Source organism: Opisthocomus hoazin, chromosome 33 (genome assembly GCF_030867145.1).
Source record: "Opisthocomus hoazin isolate bOpiHoa1 chromosome 33, bOpiHoa1.hap1, whole genome shotgun sequence".
NCBI classification, from domain to species: Eukaryota; Metazoa; Chordata; class Aves; order Opisthocomiformes; family Opisthocomidae; genus Opisthocomus; species Opisthocomus hoazin.
The window spans coordinates 3,058,861-3,074,547 of NC_134446.1; the positions used below are offsets into that span (position 1 = coordinate 3,058,861).

The 15,687-nt window shown below is 48.0% G+C and overlaps 1 protein-coding gene across 1 annotated transcript; it reads left to right on the plus strand.

The window, feature by feature from the left end:
• Positions 1-3,435: 3,435 nt before the first annotated feature.
• LOC142365221 (protein maelstrom homolog) lies at positions 3,436-15,273 on the plus strand. Its single transcript, XM_075445856.1, has 12 exons — positions 3,436-3,477; positions 3,667-3,753; positions 5,905-6,007; positions 7,989-8,144; positions 8,680-8,721; positions 9,596-9,723; positions 10,583-10,637; positions 12,394-12,535; positions 12,932-12,994; positions 13,870-14,002; positions 14,267-14,345; positions 15,158-15,273. Exons 1-12 carry the CDS (start codon positions 3,436-3,438, stop codon positions 15,271-15,273), a joined length of 1,146 nt encoding a protein of 381 aa, XP_075301971.1.
• Positions 15,274-15,687: the final 414 nt, after the last annotated feature.

Genomic DNA, 15,687 nt, shown 5'->3' on the forward strand with positions numbered 1-15,687 from the left:
GAGAGGAGTCTGTCTGGCGTGGGACGCCGTAACCCCTTTGTTTGTGCAGGTGGGTGCCTTTGTGCTGGATCCCGTGTGTGGGCTGGGGACCGTACTGCTGGAAGCTGCCAAAGAGTGGCCCGTGAGCAGAAGTGTCCTAGTGCAAATGTTCCTCCGTGGGAACATAAACCAAGGTCCTGCGTAGCTGTGCAGGCAGGTGCTGGCAGCCCTGGATTTATACCGCAGGGTCTGCGTGAGGCAGCCGTGGCCTTTGAAAACTGCCTGGGCTCGTCCTGGGAGCGGAGGTGCCAGCGGGACAGCGCGCTCGGTTGTCGGTGTTAGAGGCAGCGTGGCTGTCTGTAGCTGGCTGGGGTCTTGCTGTTAGGACGTATTTCTGTAAGTTCCAAGTGTCTTGAGCAGAGCAGAGCATGGAAGGAGTGAAGACAGCAGAGGCTTCAGCCATTCTTCTGTCCGCTGGGTCTGTGTATTGCTCTGTGTAATGGTACTGGATCTCCCAGCAAGGATTTTGTGGTGGAAGGGCTGTGCAGCAGGGCAGTTGTGAGAAGGCTTTATAAAATAAATACACCTGCTTGGCAACTAGATGACTTTTGTGTTTTTTCTCTTAGCAGGAAGCCTGTTTCTGGGGTGCTGCTAGAAGCGATTCGCAGTTAGAGGGCGCAGATGTGAATGGAAGGACTGCAGGCCTGATGGAGAAGATGGAGTTACTGAAAGCTTCTGTGAAAGATACGCCTGTGGGCTTTCCAAGCAAGATAGGCTGGAAGCGTTTTGTGGTTTGGGGATTATACAGGTGATGTAGGTTCTCTTGAGGCGATGTGTGGTAGAGCTGGCTCTCAGCCAGTAGCTGAGCAGGGACGCTGTAGCGCTAGCAAACAGGTAATTATTTGTTCTCTCCCCCTCTGAACTTTGGCAAGAATAAACTCGGCAGAAGACAATGAAAATAATTGTGGGACGTGGGCAGTAGTTGTCTGTCTTGATGGTAAATGTGGGAATACCACTACGAGTACCTACCACGGGAGAGTTTTTTGTGTCTTAGGGGAACACAGCAAGGACAAATGCAGATCAAACGTGGCTTGTAACTTAAATTTACCAGAGCAGAATAGCAGGGACTCCTGAAGCTCAGTGTTAAATTGTGAATGTTTTGCAGTAGGAGTATTTTAAATGACGATGCCTTTTTCCTGGATGTGAGGGAGTGTGCTTACTCTCAGTTCCTGAGCTAGTCTGGGGAGAAGGTAGTAATTTTATGACCTTACTTGGGACCTCAAAGCCTGAGTGTAAATTAGTCCTGTATGTAATTTCTGACAGACAAAAGCTGGGTGTTTTTCCCTGTGCGTGAGTGGTGGAAGTATACATTTTTTTTCACCTTGCAATATTTATTCTTACCAGAATGGTAAGAAATATTATTTCTTATTGATAAGAAAACATACAGTGCTTTCTTTCTGTACTGAAAAGCTGCAGTTGGCCTAGGCTTGTAGGATAACGGAAGGTACTTTGATGTCAGGCTTTTCTAATACTGACCAAGTAATTGGTGTCTCTGTCACTGGTCAGAAGCTGGGGGGGATTTGGGGACACTGGGAGGGACTGGGAGGGAGTTTGGAGGCACAGGGAGGGACTGGGAGGGGTTCTGGGGGCATTGAGAGGGACTGAGGGGAGTTGGGGGCACTGGGTTGGGACTGGGAGAGACTGGGAGGGGATTTGGGGGTACTGTGATGGGACTGGTGGGGACTGGGAGGGGGTTTGGGGGCACTAGGAGGTGACTGGGATGCGGATTGGGGGCACTGGGAAGGGACTGGGATGTACCGGGAGGGACTGGGAGGGGGTTTGGGGGCACTGGGAGGGACTGGGGTGTTGTGGGAGGGGGTTTAGGGGCAGTGGGATACAGTGGGAGGGGACTGGGAGGGGGATTGGGGGCAGTGGGAGGGACTGGGAGAGACTGGGAGGGGATCTGGGGGCACCGGGATGTAGTGGGATGAACTGGGAGGTACTGGGGGACACTGCGAGGGCATCTGGGGGCGCTGGGAGAGGAATGGGATGTACTGGGGGACAGTGGGAGGGACTAGGAGGGGGTTGGGGGGCACTGGGATGGACTGGAATGAAGTAGGATGGTGTCACCGAAAATCCGGGCATAAAACCTCGTCACAGCACTGTGGTGTTAACAGGCAGCATTCTTTATGGCAGCGCTGGATGCACGGGGGATAATTCCACCCAACGTGCACACCCCATGCCCCTTCCGTGCAGTTTATATAGATCAAAATATACATATTCATCTGATTACATAAGCCCTTCCTTTCATAGTCAAATCAGCCCATTTCCATAGACTCCTCCCAGCTCCGCTTGCACAGTGCCTCCCAGTGGTGGTCGTCGGGGGTCGCAAGATGAAGGCTCATCCTCTTCATCACAGTGTCCGCTGGTTGACCCCTGTTTCCGCGCAAGCTCAGCCCTCTCCTGGCTCTTGTCCCTGCGGCCAGGTCGTCTTGACCGGTTCTAGGCAACTCCTGGTTTTAATTAAAACTGACTTCTTTGGGGGGAGATGTGTGACTCTTTGCTTCAGTTCACTTACACAATAGAGACACACCACAAATGCACCTGCAACCATTAGGTAACGCTATTTTTATTAAAAATCCCCCTCTACTATTATTGTTTAACATTAATGAGTACCTAGGGACTAAACCCTCTGTTCCCAGCCCTAATGTCCAGGTGGGCAGGGCTGTACCAGGGACACAGCAGCATTGTTCATGTTTATGGTCAACGGATTCCATCATAGAATCACAGAATCACAGAACAGTAGGGGTTGGAAGGGATCTCTGTGGGTCACCCAGCCCAACCCTCTTGCCGAAGCAGGGTCACCCAGAGCAGGCTGCACAGGACCCTGTCCAGGTGGGTCTTGAATATCTCCAGAGAAGGAGACTCCACAGCCTCCCTGGGCAGCCTGGGCCAGGGCTCCGTCACCCTCAGAGGGAAGAAGTTCTTCCTCGGGTTCAGCTGGAGCTTCCTCTGCTCCAGTTTGTGCCCGTTGCCCCTTGTCCTGTTGCTGGGCACCACTGGAAAGAGTCTGGCCCCGTCCTCCTGACCCCCCCCCCCCCCGCAGATACTGATCGACATTTCTAAGGTCCCCTCTCAGCCTGCTCTTCTCCAGGCTGAACAAGCCCAGCTCCCTCAGCCTCTCCTCGTAGGAGAGATGCTCTGGTAGCTCCTCATCCTCGTAGCCCTCCACTGGACTCTCTTCAGTAGCTCCTCATCTTTCTTGAACTGGGGAGCCCAGCACTGGACCCAGTACTCCAGATGGGGCCTCACTAGGGCAGTGTAGAGGGGAAGAAGAACCTCCCTTCCAACCCAAACTCTAGGATTCTATGGGTAGTGGCATCCCCGGCTGGCCCGAGGGATTTCAGAAGACCTCTGGTTTGTGGTGGGGCAGTGCTAGTTTGCTCTCGCCCAAAGATGCTTCAGAAGCGTGTGCTCGCCAGGCGTTTGGAATCGAAGGTTGGGGGTCCGTTAGGGAGAAGGCTGCAGGAAATGTTTGGAGTCAGTGCTAGCAGTTGGCAGCTCTTGGCAAGCATTGAGAACGTCCTTTGGACATGCACAATTAATTTCTTACATGGAGTTTCTTGCTTTGTGGGGCTGCTAGGAGGAAGCAGTAAAACTTTGTTTTTCCCATTCCCTTTCCTTTAGTTGCTGAGTAAGGAAGAAAAGATGGGATATGCAGAGAAGGCTCGTAAGTGGAATGAAAAGAAACGCTCGGAGAAGATGGTGCAAGAGGTAAATGCTGAGAAAGGAAGAGCTTCCAGAGTAGCTGAACCAGAGGCGGAGGGAGTGGTGTTGGGTTTGGTCAGCTGTGGTGCCATGGAGGAGGACCTGCTCTCCAGAGCCTCCAGCCTGTGGAGGTTACGGCTGCTGGGGCAGTCCGTACCGTGACGAAGGTTAAGCGGGAAACTGTTCTGGTTTCAATTAAAGGTGAAAATACTCTATCCTGTTTTAAACCAGCGCAGCTTGTTCCTTTGGGCTCTTTTCCCAAGTAAAATGTCGTTCTCTAACAACTTAGTTTGATGTTTAACAACATTTTGCAGTGACTGGCTTTGCCATTTTTTTTTTCTTTGTAATCTTGTAAATTGGTGTGGCTTCTGGTGCTAGGTTCATGTTGCTCTTGCTTTGTGGGTGTCCTTAATTTAGCTGGTTCTTGGCGGATGGCCTGAAGCCACATCTTAAAGGCAGCTGCTGGGGCATTGTTGAGCGGCTGTGTGGTGGAGCAGGTCAGTGAAATGTTGGAACCTGTGCACAGAAAGAAGAATTGTACCTTGCCGTTGTTTGTAGATTGGTTTGGTTATGGAGAGAATAGTAATGCTCTGGTGGAGGACAAAGTCCCTCAATGTAAAAGTAAGCAGTTAGGTGAAGCTGAATGTGGTTGTAGTCAAAAACAGTGCTAACAGGATCCCTTGTACTATTTAGGGTCTTGAAAAGGTGTGTGTCTCATGTGTCTGTCCCTCCACCTCCCCTATTTTTTTGTCCCTTATGTCTGTCTCCCTCTCCCAGCAGTTCCCTGAAGCATAGTTTGCTTCAGAGTTTGACTTGTGCGAGGTGTGGGAAAGCTTATTTTATTGCAGTCTTGGTTGGCAGCGTGAAAACTTGTGTGTCACAGCAGAGAGCCTGGTCGAGCGAATGGATAATACCACATTTATTTCTTCATCCCGTGTGACTAGATACTGAGTATGAACTATGAATTAGTGGTGAGGACTATGAAACACTTCCAGAGGGAATGCCAGGATGATCATAGTGTGGAGTCACTGGTAAAGCTGGAGCAGTTAATTTGGTCAGTCCAGACTAGTAGGGAGATATTAGGCAATGTTTTCTGATTTTGGGGGCTTGCTTATATGGAAAAGAGCTGTTTCAAATCTGATCATCATTGTGTTATGTAGCAGGCTAGGGGTATGTAATCAGTGGAGCTCCGTTTTCAGGTGTAATGGAGAGCTGCCTGAAATGACAACAAAGTCAGAAGCAGAGGCTTGTGTATTTCCTTCCAGGAGTGGTGGCATTTTAGAAAGCTGTAATCAGGGAAAGCAATAATTGCTTTAGCAAAATAAAGATCATCATCCTTCTTGGCTGTCAGTGGAAATAGGGAAGTGTGTATGTGTGAGGTTATGTGTGATCTCCATTGATTAATCACACAGACAACCACGCTGACTTTGTGTAGTGAAAGGTCTTGGTCATCTTTTGGAGGTGACTGAAGCTTAGGTGAATGGGACCGATTCCTCGGTTTATTTGCAGTAGTTGAAACTGATAATCCACAAACTTTGGCTAAGATGGTCATCTGGAATGAGTGCACCTAGATGTGGGTGTTATTCCCAGTTTGGGTCCTGAATGATTGAGTTCTGTAAGCCTGCCGGGTTTCTCTTCCTGTCCTCTGAAAAGCTTCCTGCTCCTGTGTGAATTTGCAGCGCTGAATGGACGCCGGTGCCTTTCTTACTTGCTCTGTGCCAGAGCAGCCTGATGGCTTCCCTGAGGCTTTGTCAGCTTTTCATCACTTTCCTTCCTAGTCCAAGGCAACTAACGCATGTGCCAAACTTTTCCATAAAGTTTATGGAAAAAAATTGGAAATTCCAATTTGAAAAGTTCCCGAAAACAATTTTTTTTTTGAATTGCATGTTGTGATTTTTAGCTGTAGCTCTTTGTAGTTGCAGTGAGTTGAGCAGGGTGCTAAGATACCCAGCTCTGTTTTTGTTAGAAGAGAAATCCTGCCTTTCGGGTCTGCAAGTCCATGGGCACGTGTATAGAAACTGCAGCCTTGTTCCGCCTGACCGTCACTGTTAGTGGCCATCCTGTGTTCCTCTGAGAGGAGGAGGTGAAGGACTTTATTGGGGCTTAGTAGACTGTTTTGATTTTTTTTTTTTAGCTTTCTCTTCTCTTCTCTTGCAGACGTCTAATGTGGCTCATCCGGTTCCTGCTTGTCTGACCACCAGGATGCCCGGTGTCACTTCTCTTCCAAAGGCCTCTGCTGTGTCCTGGGAGAACGATCAGGGTAGGGTAATCTTACAGCAGTTGATCCTGGTAGACAGAAGCTTGCCCTGTGCAGATATTCTCAAGGGTTCCTGTACAAAGGCTGCTTCCATTTTGCTAATGGCCGTCTGTGTCAGCTGTTTCTTTGTGTTAAACCAAGGGTCTGCTGCTGGGAAAAGGTCTTCTGTAGGACAGCGGGAAGGCAGTGCAGATGTGTGTTGTGCTGCCATGCCCCCTTCCCTACCCCCCTCCCCCAAAATCCTTGTCCTCTGTTCTTTAGCTGGAGGGAAATGTAGCCACTAATGGTCTCTTTACAATTATTTCAAGGCTTTGAAGAAAAAGGAAAGTGTTGAACTCCTACGATTTGTGGTTTACAGGGTCTAACCCAAGTTCAGCATAAAATAATGCTTGTACTAATGTGAAAGGGTGAAGAGTTGTTAGATATCAAAGTTCAAAAATTTTGTATGGTAGAGGTGTTAAAGCAAAGAGTGACCTGGCCTCCTTGGGAGAATAAAAGAGGGGATATGTGCTTTGTCAGTGCTTTTGTCACATCCTGGCTTGCTTCCTTGGTGAAAACTCTTGGCAAAACGAAACCTGTTTTATCGGTGCCCCCTTCTTCAAATGGATGTTTTGATTGGAATGGAGTAGTGAACACATCTGTAATCATTTCCCCATGAATATGACGTTATTCTGAAAAATGAGAAGTGGCAGTGCTTACAAGAGAAGTCACGCAGCCAGTTGATGTGAGCTGCATCTGCTGTGTGGCTAAGTTTCAGCTGAAGCCTTTTGCGTCACAGGTCTCCTGAAGTCTTTTCCTGTTGCCATGGTCATGGAGGGGCAGGAAAGAGCAGCTCCATAAAAAGCGTGATACATCTTAGTGTCCTCCCTGGCAGAGGTTGTGCTCCCCTGTCACCGTGATGCAAATTTGATGGGGTTGGTGGTGGTGGCTTGAGCTGACACAATTTGTCTTTAAACTGAAGGAGGGGGTAATGATGAGGGATAACTGAGACGCATTTGATGCTGCTGCTCCTTTCTGTCTCGGTCCAAGTGCTGCACGGTTCCCTGTAGCTGTATCCATTTTTTTGGTAAGGAAAGCGGGTCAGAGGTGTCTTTCCTGACTCCGCAGCTTGTAGAGGTTGATAGCCAATGTGAGAGAGCACCAGCATTCAAGCTTCGGACAAGTGGTGTTAAATGCCTTAAAATCTGGCCTAGAGCAGTATTTGTCTGCAAAAGCAGTTCTACAGCTCCGTTGTTTAGGAGAACAAGTAGGATTTTTTTGATGAGGGGCGTAACCTAAGGGTAAAGATGAAATAGGTACCTAAAGCTCCAGTGAGAATGTTATGTGACATTCATGAAGAGAAGGATTAAGGTGTACTCTGAAACATTTTTCGTCGTTGGGTACTTTTTAAATTAGTAAATGGTAAATTTATTTCTTCACATTTGCTTTGGGTGTGCTTGCCGACTTCTTTGGGAGCTCATAGAGCAGTGGAGAAGCAATCCTTTTAACGAGCAGACTTGTTGCCTCCTCTTGCTGCAGAAGATTATTTCGCTGCTGTAAATTGTGTAAGTCACTGAATTGAGCTGGTGAGGCTGCTTTGCTGCCTCAGACTGGTGTTTTTTCTAACCTTTTTTTCCTAGAGGGTGAAGAGACCTATCATAAAAAGGAATAGTAGGTCCTGTTGTTGATTCCAGGCCTCTTAACATTTGTGTGGGTTTGGGAGTTGATTTATTTTTTTCTTCCCTCTTTTGGCCCTGATCTCTACACACAGTAGCAGCTATGGGAGATGTACCGGGATCACTAATGTGCCTGACTCTTGCAGAAGTGTTAACTACCTGGTCATCTGTGATACAGAGAAAGAGCTGTGTTTTACTCGGTCATTACCCTACGTCACTCATATGATAAAGCGCGCTGAAGCTTACGCTGGATGAGATGAGGCCAGGATGGCTTGAGGTAACCTCTGTTGGCTCTTCTGAAAATGTGTGTGGGTTTTGTTTCCTTTCAGCCGTGGTTTCAGACATCTTCTACTTCCTGGACATTTACAGCCATGGCAAGCTGCCATCCAGCTGTGAACAGCGCTTCCTTCCTTGTGAGATCGGGTGTGTGAAGTACTCCCTAAAGGACGGCGTAATAGCCGATTTGCATCATTTCATCGATGCAGGTGAGTTCCAAGGAAGGGAGAGGAGAAGTAGTTCATCCTGCTTTGGGGTGAGAGGGAGGCGTTCTGCGGTCACTTACTGCTGCCCGGATGAGATGAAGATAGGTTTATTTCTTTGACTGTAAGTGGTTGGCCTTCTTCAAATATTGGAGCAGTGCTGGTTGTTTCTGGAGAGATGGACTGAAGCGTGGGAACTGCATGACGCTTGAAAGAGGGTAGAACAACTGCAGAAGGACCTTCAGATGTTTGTGCTTTGTAGTTCATGCCAATGAATGTTTGTCTTGGTTGGACCTAAACACACACACGCACACACACACACACACACACGCTGTATCATAGACTTTTTGTTTTTTAAAATGCGTATAACTGAAAAGAACTTTTTCGAAAATAGTTGTGGCAGTTGTACTTGCCCCAGTGGAAGATGAAGCTGTTCCTTTCTGTACGTGAGACTGGTGCATGGCTGAGAGTTAAGGATCTGTCATTGTGGATGGTGGGTAACGATTGTTCTTTTTCTCCCGTCTCCCCTGCTCTTCTGCAGAAGCACCACCACTTGGTTTTCGGTACCGCTGCCAGACTGCTAGTGAGTATCAGTGGAGAAGAGGAGGGGTGTGCAGAGGTGTGTGGTTTTAGACTCAGCTTATCTGATTTGTGTCAGAACGTTCTGGAAGTCTGCAGTTTCTGCTTCTGGGAACTGGTGGAGTTTTGAAGAAAAAGGAGTGACAGAGCAGCTTGGTGCAGTCGCCTTTTGCATGTTTCTTGTACCCACAAATGGCAGAGCACTTGACCCAAAGTGGTTTTGTCAGTGGGAGAATTATTTGTGTTCCATCTTCCTATTTTAATTCCATAATAACTGCAGTAGGTTTTTCTTAAATGGGACAACTTTGTTTGGCTTTAAATGCTTTCAAGCCCACCTGAGCCGAGTGTCGTTCCCTTGATAGTCCTGGAGTGTATCTTCAGCATGAACTGCTAACTCATGATAGGGTAGCTCAAAGATACTAGTTTGTGTTTCAAAGTTGTGCTTGGCAGCTTCACATCTGTCACCAAAGTTAAAGTATTTCTGCTGTTGTTGTGCCTGGCTTGGCCTGCCGTGCTCCCTTTGTGACTCCTGAGTAGTGTTTGCAGATTCCAGTTGGTTTCTATTAGGACACTTCCTCCCCTGGTGTACAGAGGGAACAAACTTGGCCAATGTTTCCTAGGTCAAATACTCAGATAATTGCCTTTTAAAAGTGGTGTGTGTGTGCTCGCAGCCCAGCCCTGCCAGTCTGCTGCTGGCAAAAGCAGGGTTTTGATGGCTTAAGCACAGACACAGTGCCTGTAGAGAAGAAGAGGGGGGTTTTATATCCATACATATATGGATATAAAAAGATAGAAAGGAGGGGGGAACTGTATCATTTAAGGAAACAGGACTTGTTATAACTTGGTGTTTTGGTTTTTTTCTGACACCCCCCCATTAGGTGATGCCACTCATAAGATCCCTCTGTCTGGATTTGGTCTTTCCCGTACTTCTTACGCCGTTGTCTTGCGGGAGCTTCTGGAGTTTGTCCAGCCAGCCAGGGGTGTTTCGCCTCACATCTACTGCAGGGTATGGTCCAGGTCAAAGTAAGATGCTCTCAATCAAAACCTTTCGTTTCACTTCTGTTGGATGCCAAAGGAGATGCTTCACTCTCAAACCTAATTGGTGTGCAAAGGAGTGGGCAAAGGCGCTGTTTGCTAAGGTATCCCAGTTCCGTGCAGGAAGAAATGGCCCCTAGAAGCTGGCCTTTTTATAAAGCAGAGACCTCATTTTCTGCCGCCTTAGTTTCAGCCTGCGCTTCTGGCTGTAGTCTGCTGGTGAACATTTCACTTGGTCTCTGACTTTGTTTTAACTTAGGTTCAGAGCTTTGAAGATTGACTGAAATTGATTGTGCTGAACAATAGTTGCACAGTTCTGCTTTTCTAAGGGATGTTTTTCTGGCACTTTCCCCGTGAGAACACTGTACATCTTAATTTGTGCTCAAGTTTCATTTGCCAATGAGCAAAACAAACTGCTGGGCTTCAGAGGCGTTTAAGCTTCGTGACAGCTACGTTAGGTTTTGATTCCATTGGAGCCTAATGTTAGTTCTTCAAAAGGCAGGGAGGGTGAAAATGTTGGTCTCCATCCATCAATATAGGGCTCTGAAGAAATACAGGTGAAAGCGATCCAGAGCTCAATGGAGATGCCAGTAGCATGGGTTAGCCTTTAAAGTGCCCCCAAACACGAGTCCAGTATTTCGCCTGGAGTTTGGTTGGAGAGGCTCCGTGGCATTTGGTTCCTCTTCAAGATAATTGTCAGGAAGAGCGTCCATTGAATCCCACAAACGTTGGCCTTTGTTTTGGAGGTGACTTTTTGAGTCAGAAGTCTGGCAGATGTCAGAGTTATATACTGTACTTCTTCAAAGTGACTGAAATTTTCTTTCCTCTAGTCTGGTGACAGATTCCGGATTAAGTGGTGTCTCAATCGAATGGCTAGCGTAACAGGTGAGAAAAGGATCATTTTTGGCCTTTTCTTTTTTCCCCGAGACAGGGGTTGTGTAGTCATGGCTGTATTTGTCTGAAAAGCTTTGGGTCTGAAAGGTTTCCTAAAAGCTGGTCCTGATAGCTAGAACTACTTTGCATGCTTCTCCCTCTTGTTTTGCTCCCCATCGGTGAGAGCAAAAGAGCGTGATCAGACAGAGAAGGACTGGTTGAGGGTGTGAAGGTTGGGGGCAGCCTTGGCTGCCGTGGTCATGAGGTGGTGTGAGTTCAGGATCGTGCGTGGAAGGAGCAGGGCAGTAGGTAGGATCACAGCCTTGGACTTGAGGAGAGCTGACTTTGGCCTGTTGAAGGACCTTGGAGGAAACACCTGGGTTAGGGCTGTGGAAGGCAGGGGGAGGTCCGAGAGAGCTGGTCGCTATTGAAGCATCACTTGCTCCCTGCTCAAGATGGGTGCATCCCCATAGGTAAGAAATGAAGCAAAGGAGGCAGGAGACGTGCGTGGATGAGCAAGGAGCTTCTAGCAAAATTTGGATGGAAAAGAAATGTCTATGGAATGTGGAAGGAGGGAGAGAGCACTTGGGAGGAATAGAGGAAGGTTGTCAGAGCTTGCAGGGGGGCGCGAAGGGGGGCTGAGGCCCATCTGGAATGCCATCTGGCAAGGGATGTCAAAGACAAGAAGAAGGGCTTCTTCGAGTACATCAGTAGCGCAAACAGGTGACTAGGGACAATGTGGGCCTGCTGCTGTATGAGGTGGGTGCCCTGGTGACGGAGGGCATGGAGAAGGCAGAGTTACTGCATGCCTTCTTTGCTTCAGTCTTTACTGCTAAGGCTGGCCCTTAGGAATCCCAGGCCCTGGAGGTAAGACAGAAGGCCTGGAGAAAGGCAGAGCTTGCCTGTGTCGAGGAGGATTGGGTTAGAGATGGTTGAAGCAAACTGGACAGCCACAAATCCATGAGCCCCGATGGAATGCACCCACGAGTGCTGAGGGAGCTGGTGGATGTCATTGCTGAGCCCCTCTCCATGGTCTTTGAAAGGTCCTGGAGGACAGGAGAGGTGCCCGAGGACTGGAGGAAGGCCAGTGTCACTCCAGTCTTCCAAAAGGGCGAGAAGGAGGGCCCGGGGAACTACAGGCCAGTCAGTCTGGCCTCCATCCCTGGAAGGGTGATGGAGCAGCTCATTCTGGCTGTCATCATCAAGCAAGTGGAGGAAAAGAAGGTTATCAGGAGTAGTCAGCATGGATTGACCAAGGGGAAATCATGCTTGAGCAAGATCATAGCTTTCTATGGTGGCATGGTTGGCTGGGTAGATGAGGAGAGAGCTGTGGTGCTGCCTAGCTCGACTTCAGCAAGGCTTTGGACACTGTCTCCCATCACATCCTCGTAGGGAAGCTCAGGAAGGGTGGGCTGGAGGAGCAGACAGAGAGGTGGATTGAGAACTGGCTGAATGGCAGAGCTCAGAGGGTGACATCAGCGGCGCTGAGTCTGGTTGGAGGCCGGTAACCAGTGGTGTTCCCCAGGGGTCAGTACTTGGCCCAGTCTTACTCAACTTCTTTAAAGGACTGAAATGGTGGGAGTATGGGACCTGCTTTGCTAGGAAGCCAGGTTTTCTTGAAACCGCTGTTGGAAGAACTTGGGAAGGTTTACAAGAGCGTTGACGCTCCGGTGCGAGGCTGGGCAGTGAACAGGGAGTGAGTGAGAACTGAGCTCAGCAGAATAGTGACTGACTTGTTCTCCTGACGTGGATTTTCTCTGAGCTCTAGGCACTGAGAGCCATCTGGAGCTTCTTGCTGCAGAAGACCTGGTAATAGAACTCTGCCGGAAGAAATACCAGAAGGAGCCATCCAGGAGTTGGGTGTGTGGAGAACTGGATGTCTTCCATTGGGATTTCTCCTGTAATACGAGGTATGTTGGGTTCTTCTTTGTGGAAATCTGTATTAATCTGATGTTCTTGGTGCTTTACATACAGCTTGTATGCTGCTAGCTAGAATGTTCTGCAAGCCTTGTGATAAGAAATGCTTCTGGTCACATCATGAGCACAGCTGGAAATGAAAAATACTTCCCCAAAAGAAGTATACAGACACTCAGCTTTTTAATGCTGAGGCCCGATTTAACGGGTGGGGTGAAAAATTGGAAAAAAATACATTGTGGTATTTAACTGGAAATCCTAGAAGTCAGAAGATTCAGACGGAAAGGTCGCATCTTGAATGCTTGTTCCTGCTCCCTGTGAGCAGAGCAACTGTTCATGTCGATTAACGCTGTCGATGCTTCTGAAATGAGCCTGAACTCCATTCCGTGTAGGTGCAAGTGGCATGAAGAGAACGAGATACTCTGCTGCGCTTTGGCGTCCTGTAAGAAAATCGCGTGAGTATTGCTAAGGAGTTCGCTGCCGCGTGCGGACTTTCTGTTGTGTTGCAGAGGCAGCGTTTCGGCGCTGGCTGCTCTGACGGCCTGCAGCGCTGTAGTTCTAGGCCTGGAGTTTCATTGATTCCCTCCGCCCCCAAGGTTTCACTGTGTTTGTAGCTTGCACTGTTTGTATGGCGCAGCGGGATGCTCTCAGTCTCAGCACCTGGATGTAATGTCATTGCTGTGGTGGTAATGTCCATCAGTCTGTGGTGATCCTCTGGCTACCTCCACTTCCTAGTGGAGAGCTGAGAGAAGTGTTAATGACATTAACATTCTCTGGTTTTCTTCCGAGGTTTAGTGTACCTCTGTTTGGTGAGACATTTTTGGTATATTCTAGTATATCTCTGCTTTGGGAGCTTTTATACTGCATTACGTGTAATGTAGATAGATAGGGTTCTGTGAGCTTTCTGGTGTGGGGAAAGGGAAAGGAAATGGCTGGGAAAGAAGGAAATGCCATTGAAGGTCTCAGTCAGTAGCAGCAGTGCTCTGAGAGAGATAATAACGAATAGTATTTCGTTCAAAAAACTCTTGTGATGCACTGCTATGCCTTGCAAAGAAAAGCGTTGCTTTTCCCACTTCTAAGCGGCTGCATTTGATTGTGTGGGGAAGCATTTTTTTAAATTTCAGGTGTTGTTGCAGAATAGGCTGGCAGTCTTGGAAGGGTGCAGGGGAACTGTGTAGCTGCTGCGACAAGGTCCTTCTGTCCTCGGTCATTTGCTCTGTGCGTCTCCGCCTGTGCTTGCTTCTGTTTGCCAGCTGAAGAGCTAAAACCGATGTGCCTCCGTACATGAGCATGACATCTTAGCCAACCTTTTCTCTTTGTTTTGGTCAAGTTACTGCATCAGTAAATATTTAGCCAGTGCATATGGAGTCTCGCTGACGGCAGCTCACCTACCTCTTGAAGACTCTGATCACGGTGAAAGCAGAAATAGCAGGATGGTGCTGCTGGATTGTGGACGTTTCCAGGTCAGATTCTTTCAACCGATCGCCTGTTTTCTTTCCAGTTAACTCAAACGTTCAGACTTGCCAGGTGCAGGTTAGCTGTTTTCTCTTTGGATGCTGTCTTTTGAGACATATATTGGGCAGACGGATGAAAGAAAAAAGAAATAAACCACTAGCTGGGTCATTTCTTGTGATTTTTGACCGTAATTACTAGGTTTCCTGGATGGTGGTGTACACTGCCTTTTAGAAGATGCATACATTATTTTGAACGTCTGTTTCTTCCTACAGAAGATGAAGGCTGAGGGTGCGAGATGTGATGGACATTTCGCTTCTCCAGGTCGGGATCAAGAGTTCGTCCCTTCTGAGTGTGAGTTTGAAACTTTCACATTTGTAAGGGGAAAGAGGTATTGAAACTTCATCCAGCTGCTGCTTTTTCAGATTTCTGGGCTTAGATGTTGCCTGTCAGTGGCATAAAGCTTCAGCAGCTCTGCATGAGCTGTGCTTATTCCTGCAGGTGGATTTGACTGACTAGATGACGATGTAAGCATCAAGAGCTGCCCTTTTCTGACTGGACACAATCTTATGGTCAGAAAGGTCTCTCAAAATTGAGTTTTTCTCATAAATGTTGCTCTCTGATTTGATACCCCTTTATTTTTCTGCGACGTGAGGTCCGTTCTCATATGCTTAGGTGCTTTGAGGCAGGGCCAGCTTTAAAATACTCTCCTTGCTCTGAAGTCATGATATGTGTAGACTCAGCTGGTGCTTGTTGCTCGTATTCTGTGATAACTCAGTTTATAAAGGCTGCTCGTTGTCAGTCATCTTTCTGGAGATGGAATTTTTTTGGTAGAAGGCGCGTGAGCTCAGTTCATCTGGGCAGTTCACGGCTGATCTTCAGAGGAACGGAATCAAGTCTGCAAGACAAATCACTGTGAGAATTCCGAGCTTGCAGCTGCTTTTCTTGCATGTAAAATACATGTTGGATTAAATTCTGAAACTGTTCCCATTATCAATCGTGAGATCTTCTGGGCTGGGTGTTTATAGAGAACACAACCCCTGTCAGTGACTTTTTGTATTGGAGCTATTGAGTCGTTTCAGCTCCGCAATGTATGAAGAGCAATTCCATTAGTTTATGCGAGCTTTAAAGGCTGATTTGATTGCAAACCGTATTGAATTTCACAGGCGATTCTCCAGGTGGTGTGAAGACTTCCCTTTGTGGAACAAGTGCCATGCGAGGAAGAGGAGTTCCCCGATGGCTGAACAGTGCAGCTGATCTACCCAAGTCTTTCAGTCATTGAAAATCTTTCATCTTCCATCCAGAACAGAACAGAGTTTACCTCTGATTTTTGTGGTTTCCTGAGGATAACCAGCAGTTTCTCCCGGCTGCAGTTTTTCATGTTACGTGCAACCCTTCCCAGTTCCAGTTCTTGTTAGAATGATAAAACTATTGAGTGGCTTTAAAGAAGATGAAAACCTTGTTTCTTGAAAAAAAACTTGTTGAAACTCCAAATGAGGTTGTTCGGGGCGTTGTGGGAGGGGGGTGGTAGGGAGTTTGGGGGAACTGGTAATGGACTGGGAGGAAGTGGGAGGGGATTTGGGGGTACTGGGAGGGACTGGGGGGTTGTGGGAGGGGGTTTGGGGGTACTGGGAGAGACAGGGGTGTTGTGGGAGGGGGTTTGGGGGCACTGGGAGGGGACTGGGAGGCACTTGGA

What these genes read in the sequence shown, in the direction of transcription:
- LOC142365221 (XM_075445856.1), top strand. Translation starts at nt 3,436, where the DNA reads ATGCTTCAGAAGCGTGTGCTCGCCAGGCGTTTGGAATCGAAG. An exon ending in GTCCTGGGAGAACGATCAGG is followed by an intron (nt 6,008 to 7,988) that starts GTAGGGTAATCT and finishes GTTTCCTTTCAG; the next exon opens with CCGTGGTTTCAGACATCTTC. An exon ending in GATTTCTCCTGTAATACGAG is followed by an intron (nt 12,536 to 12,931) that starts GTATGTTGGGTT and finishes CATTCCGTGTAG; the next exon opens with GTGCAAGTGGCATGAAGAGA.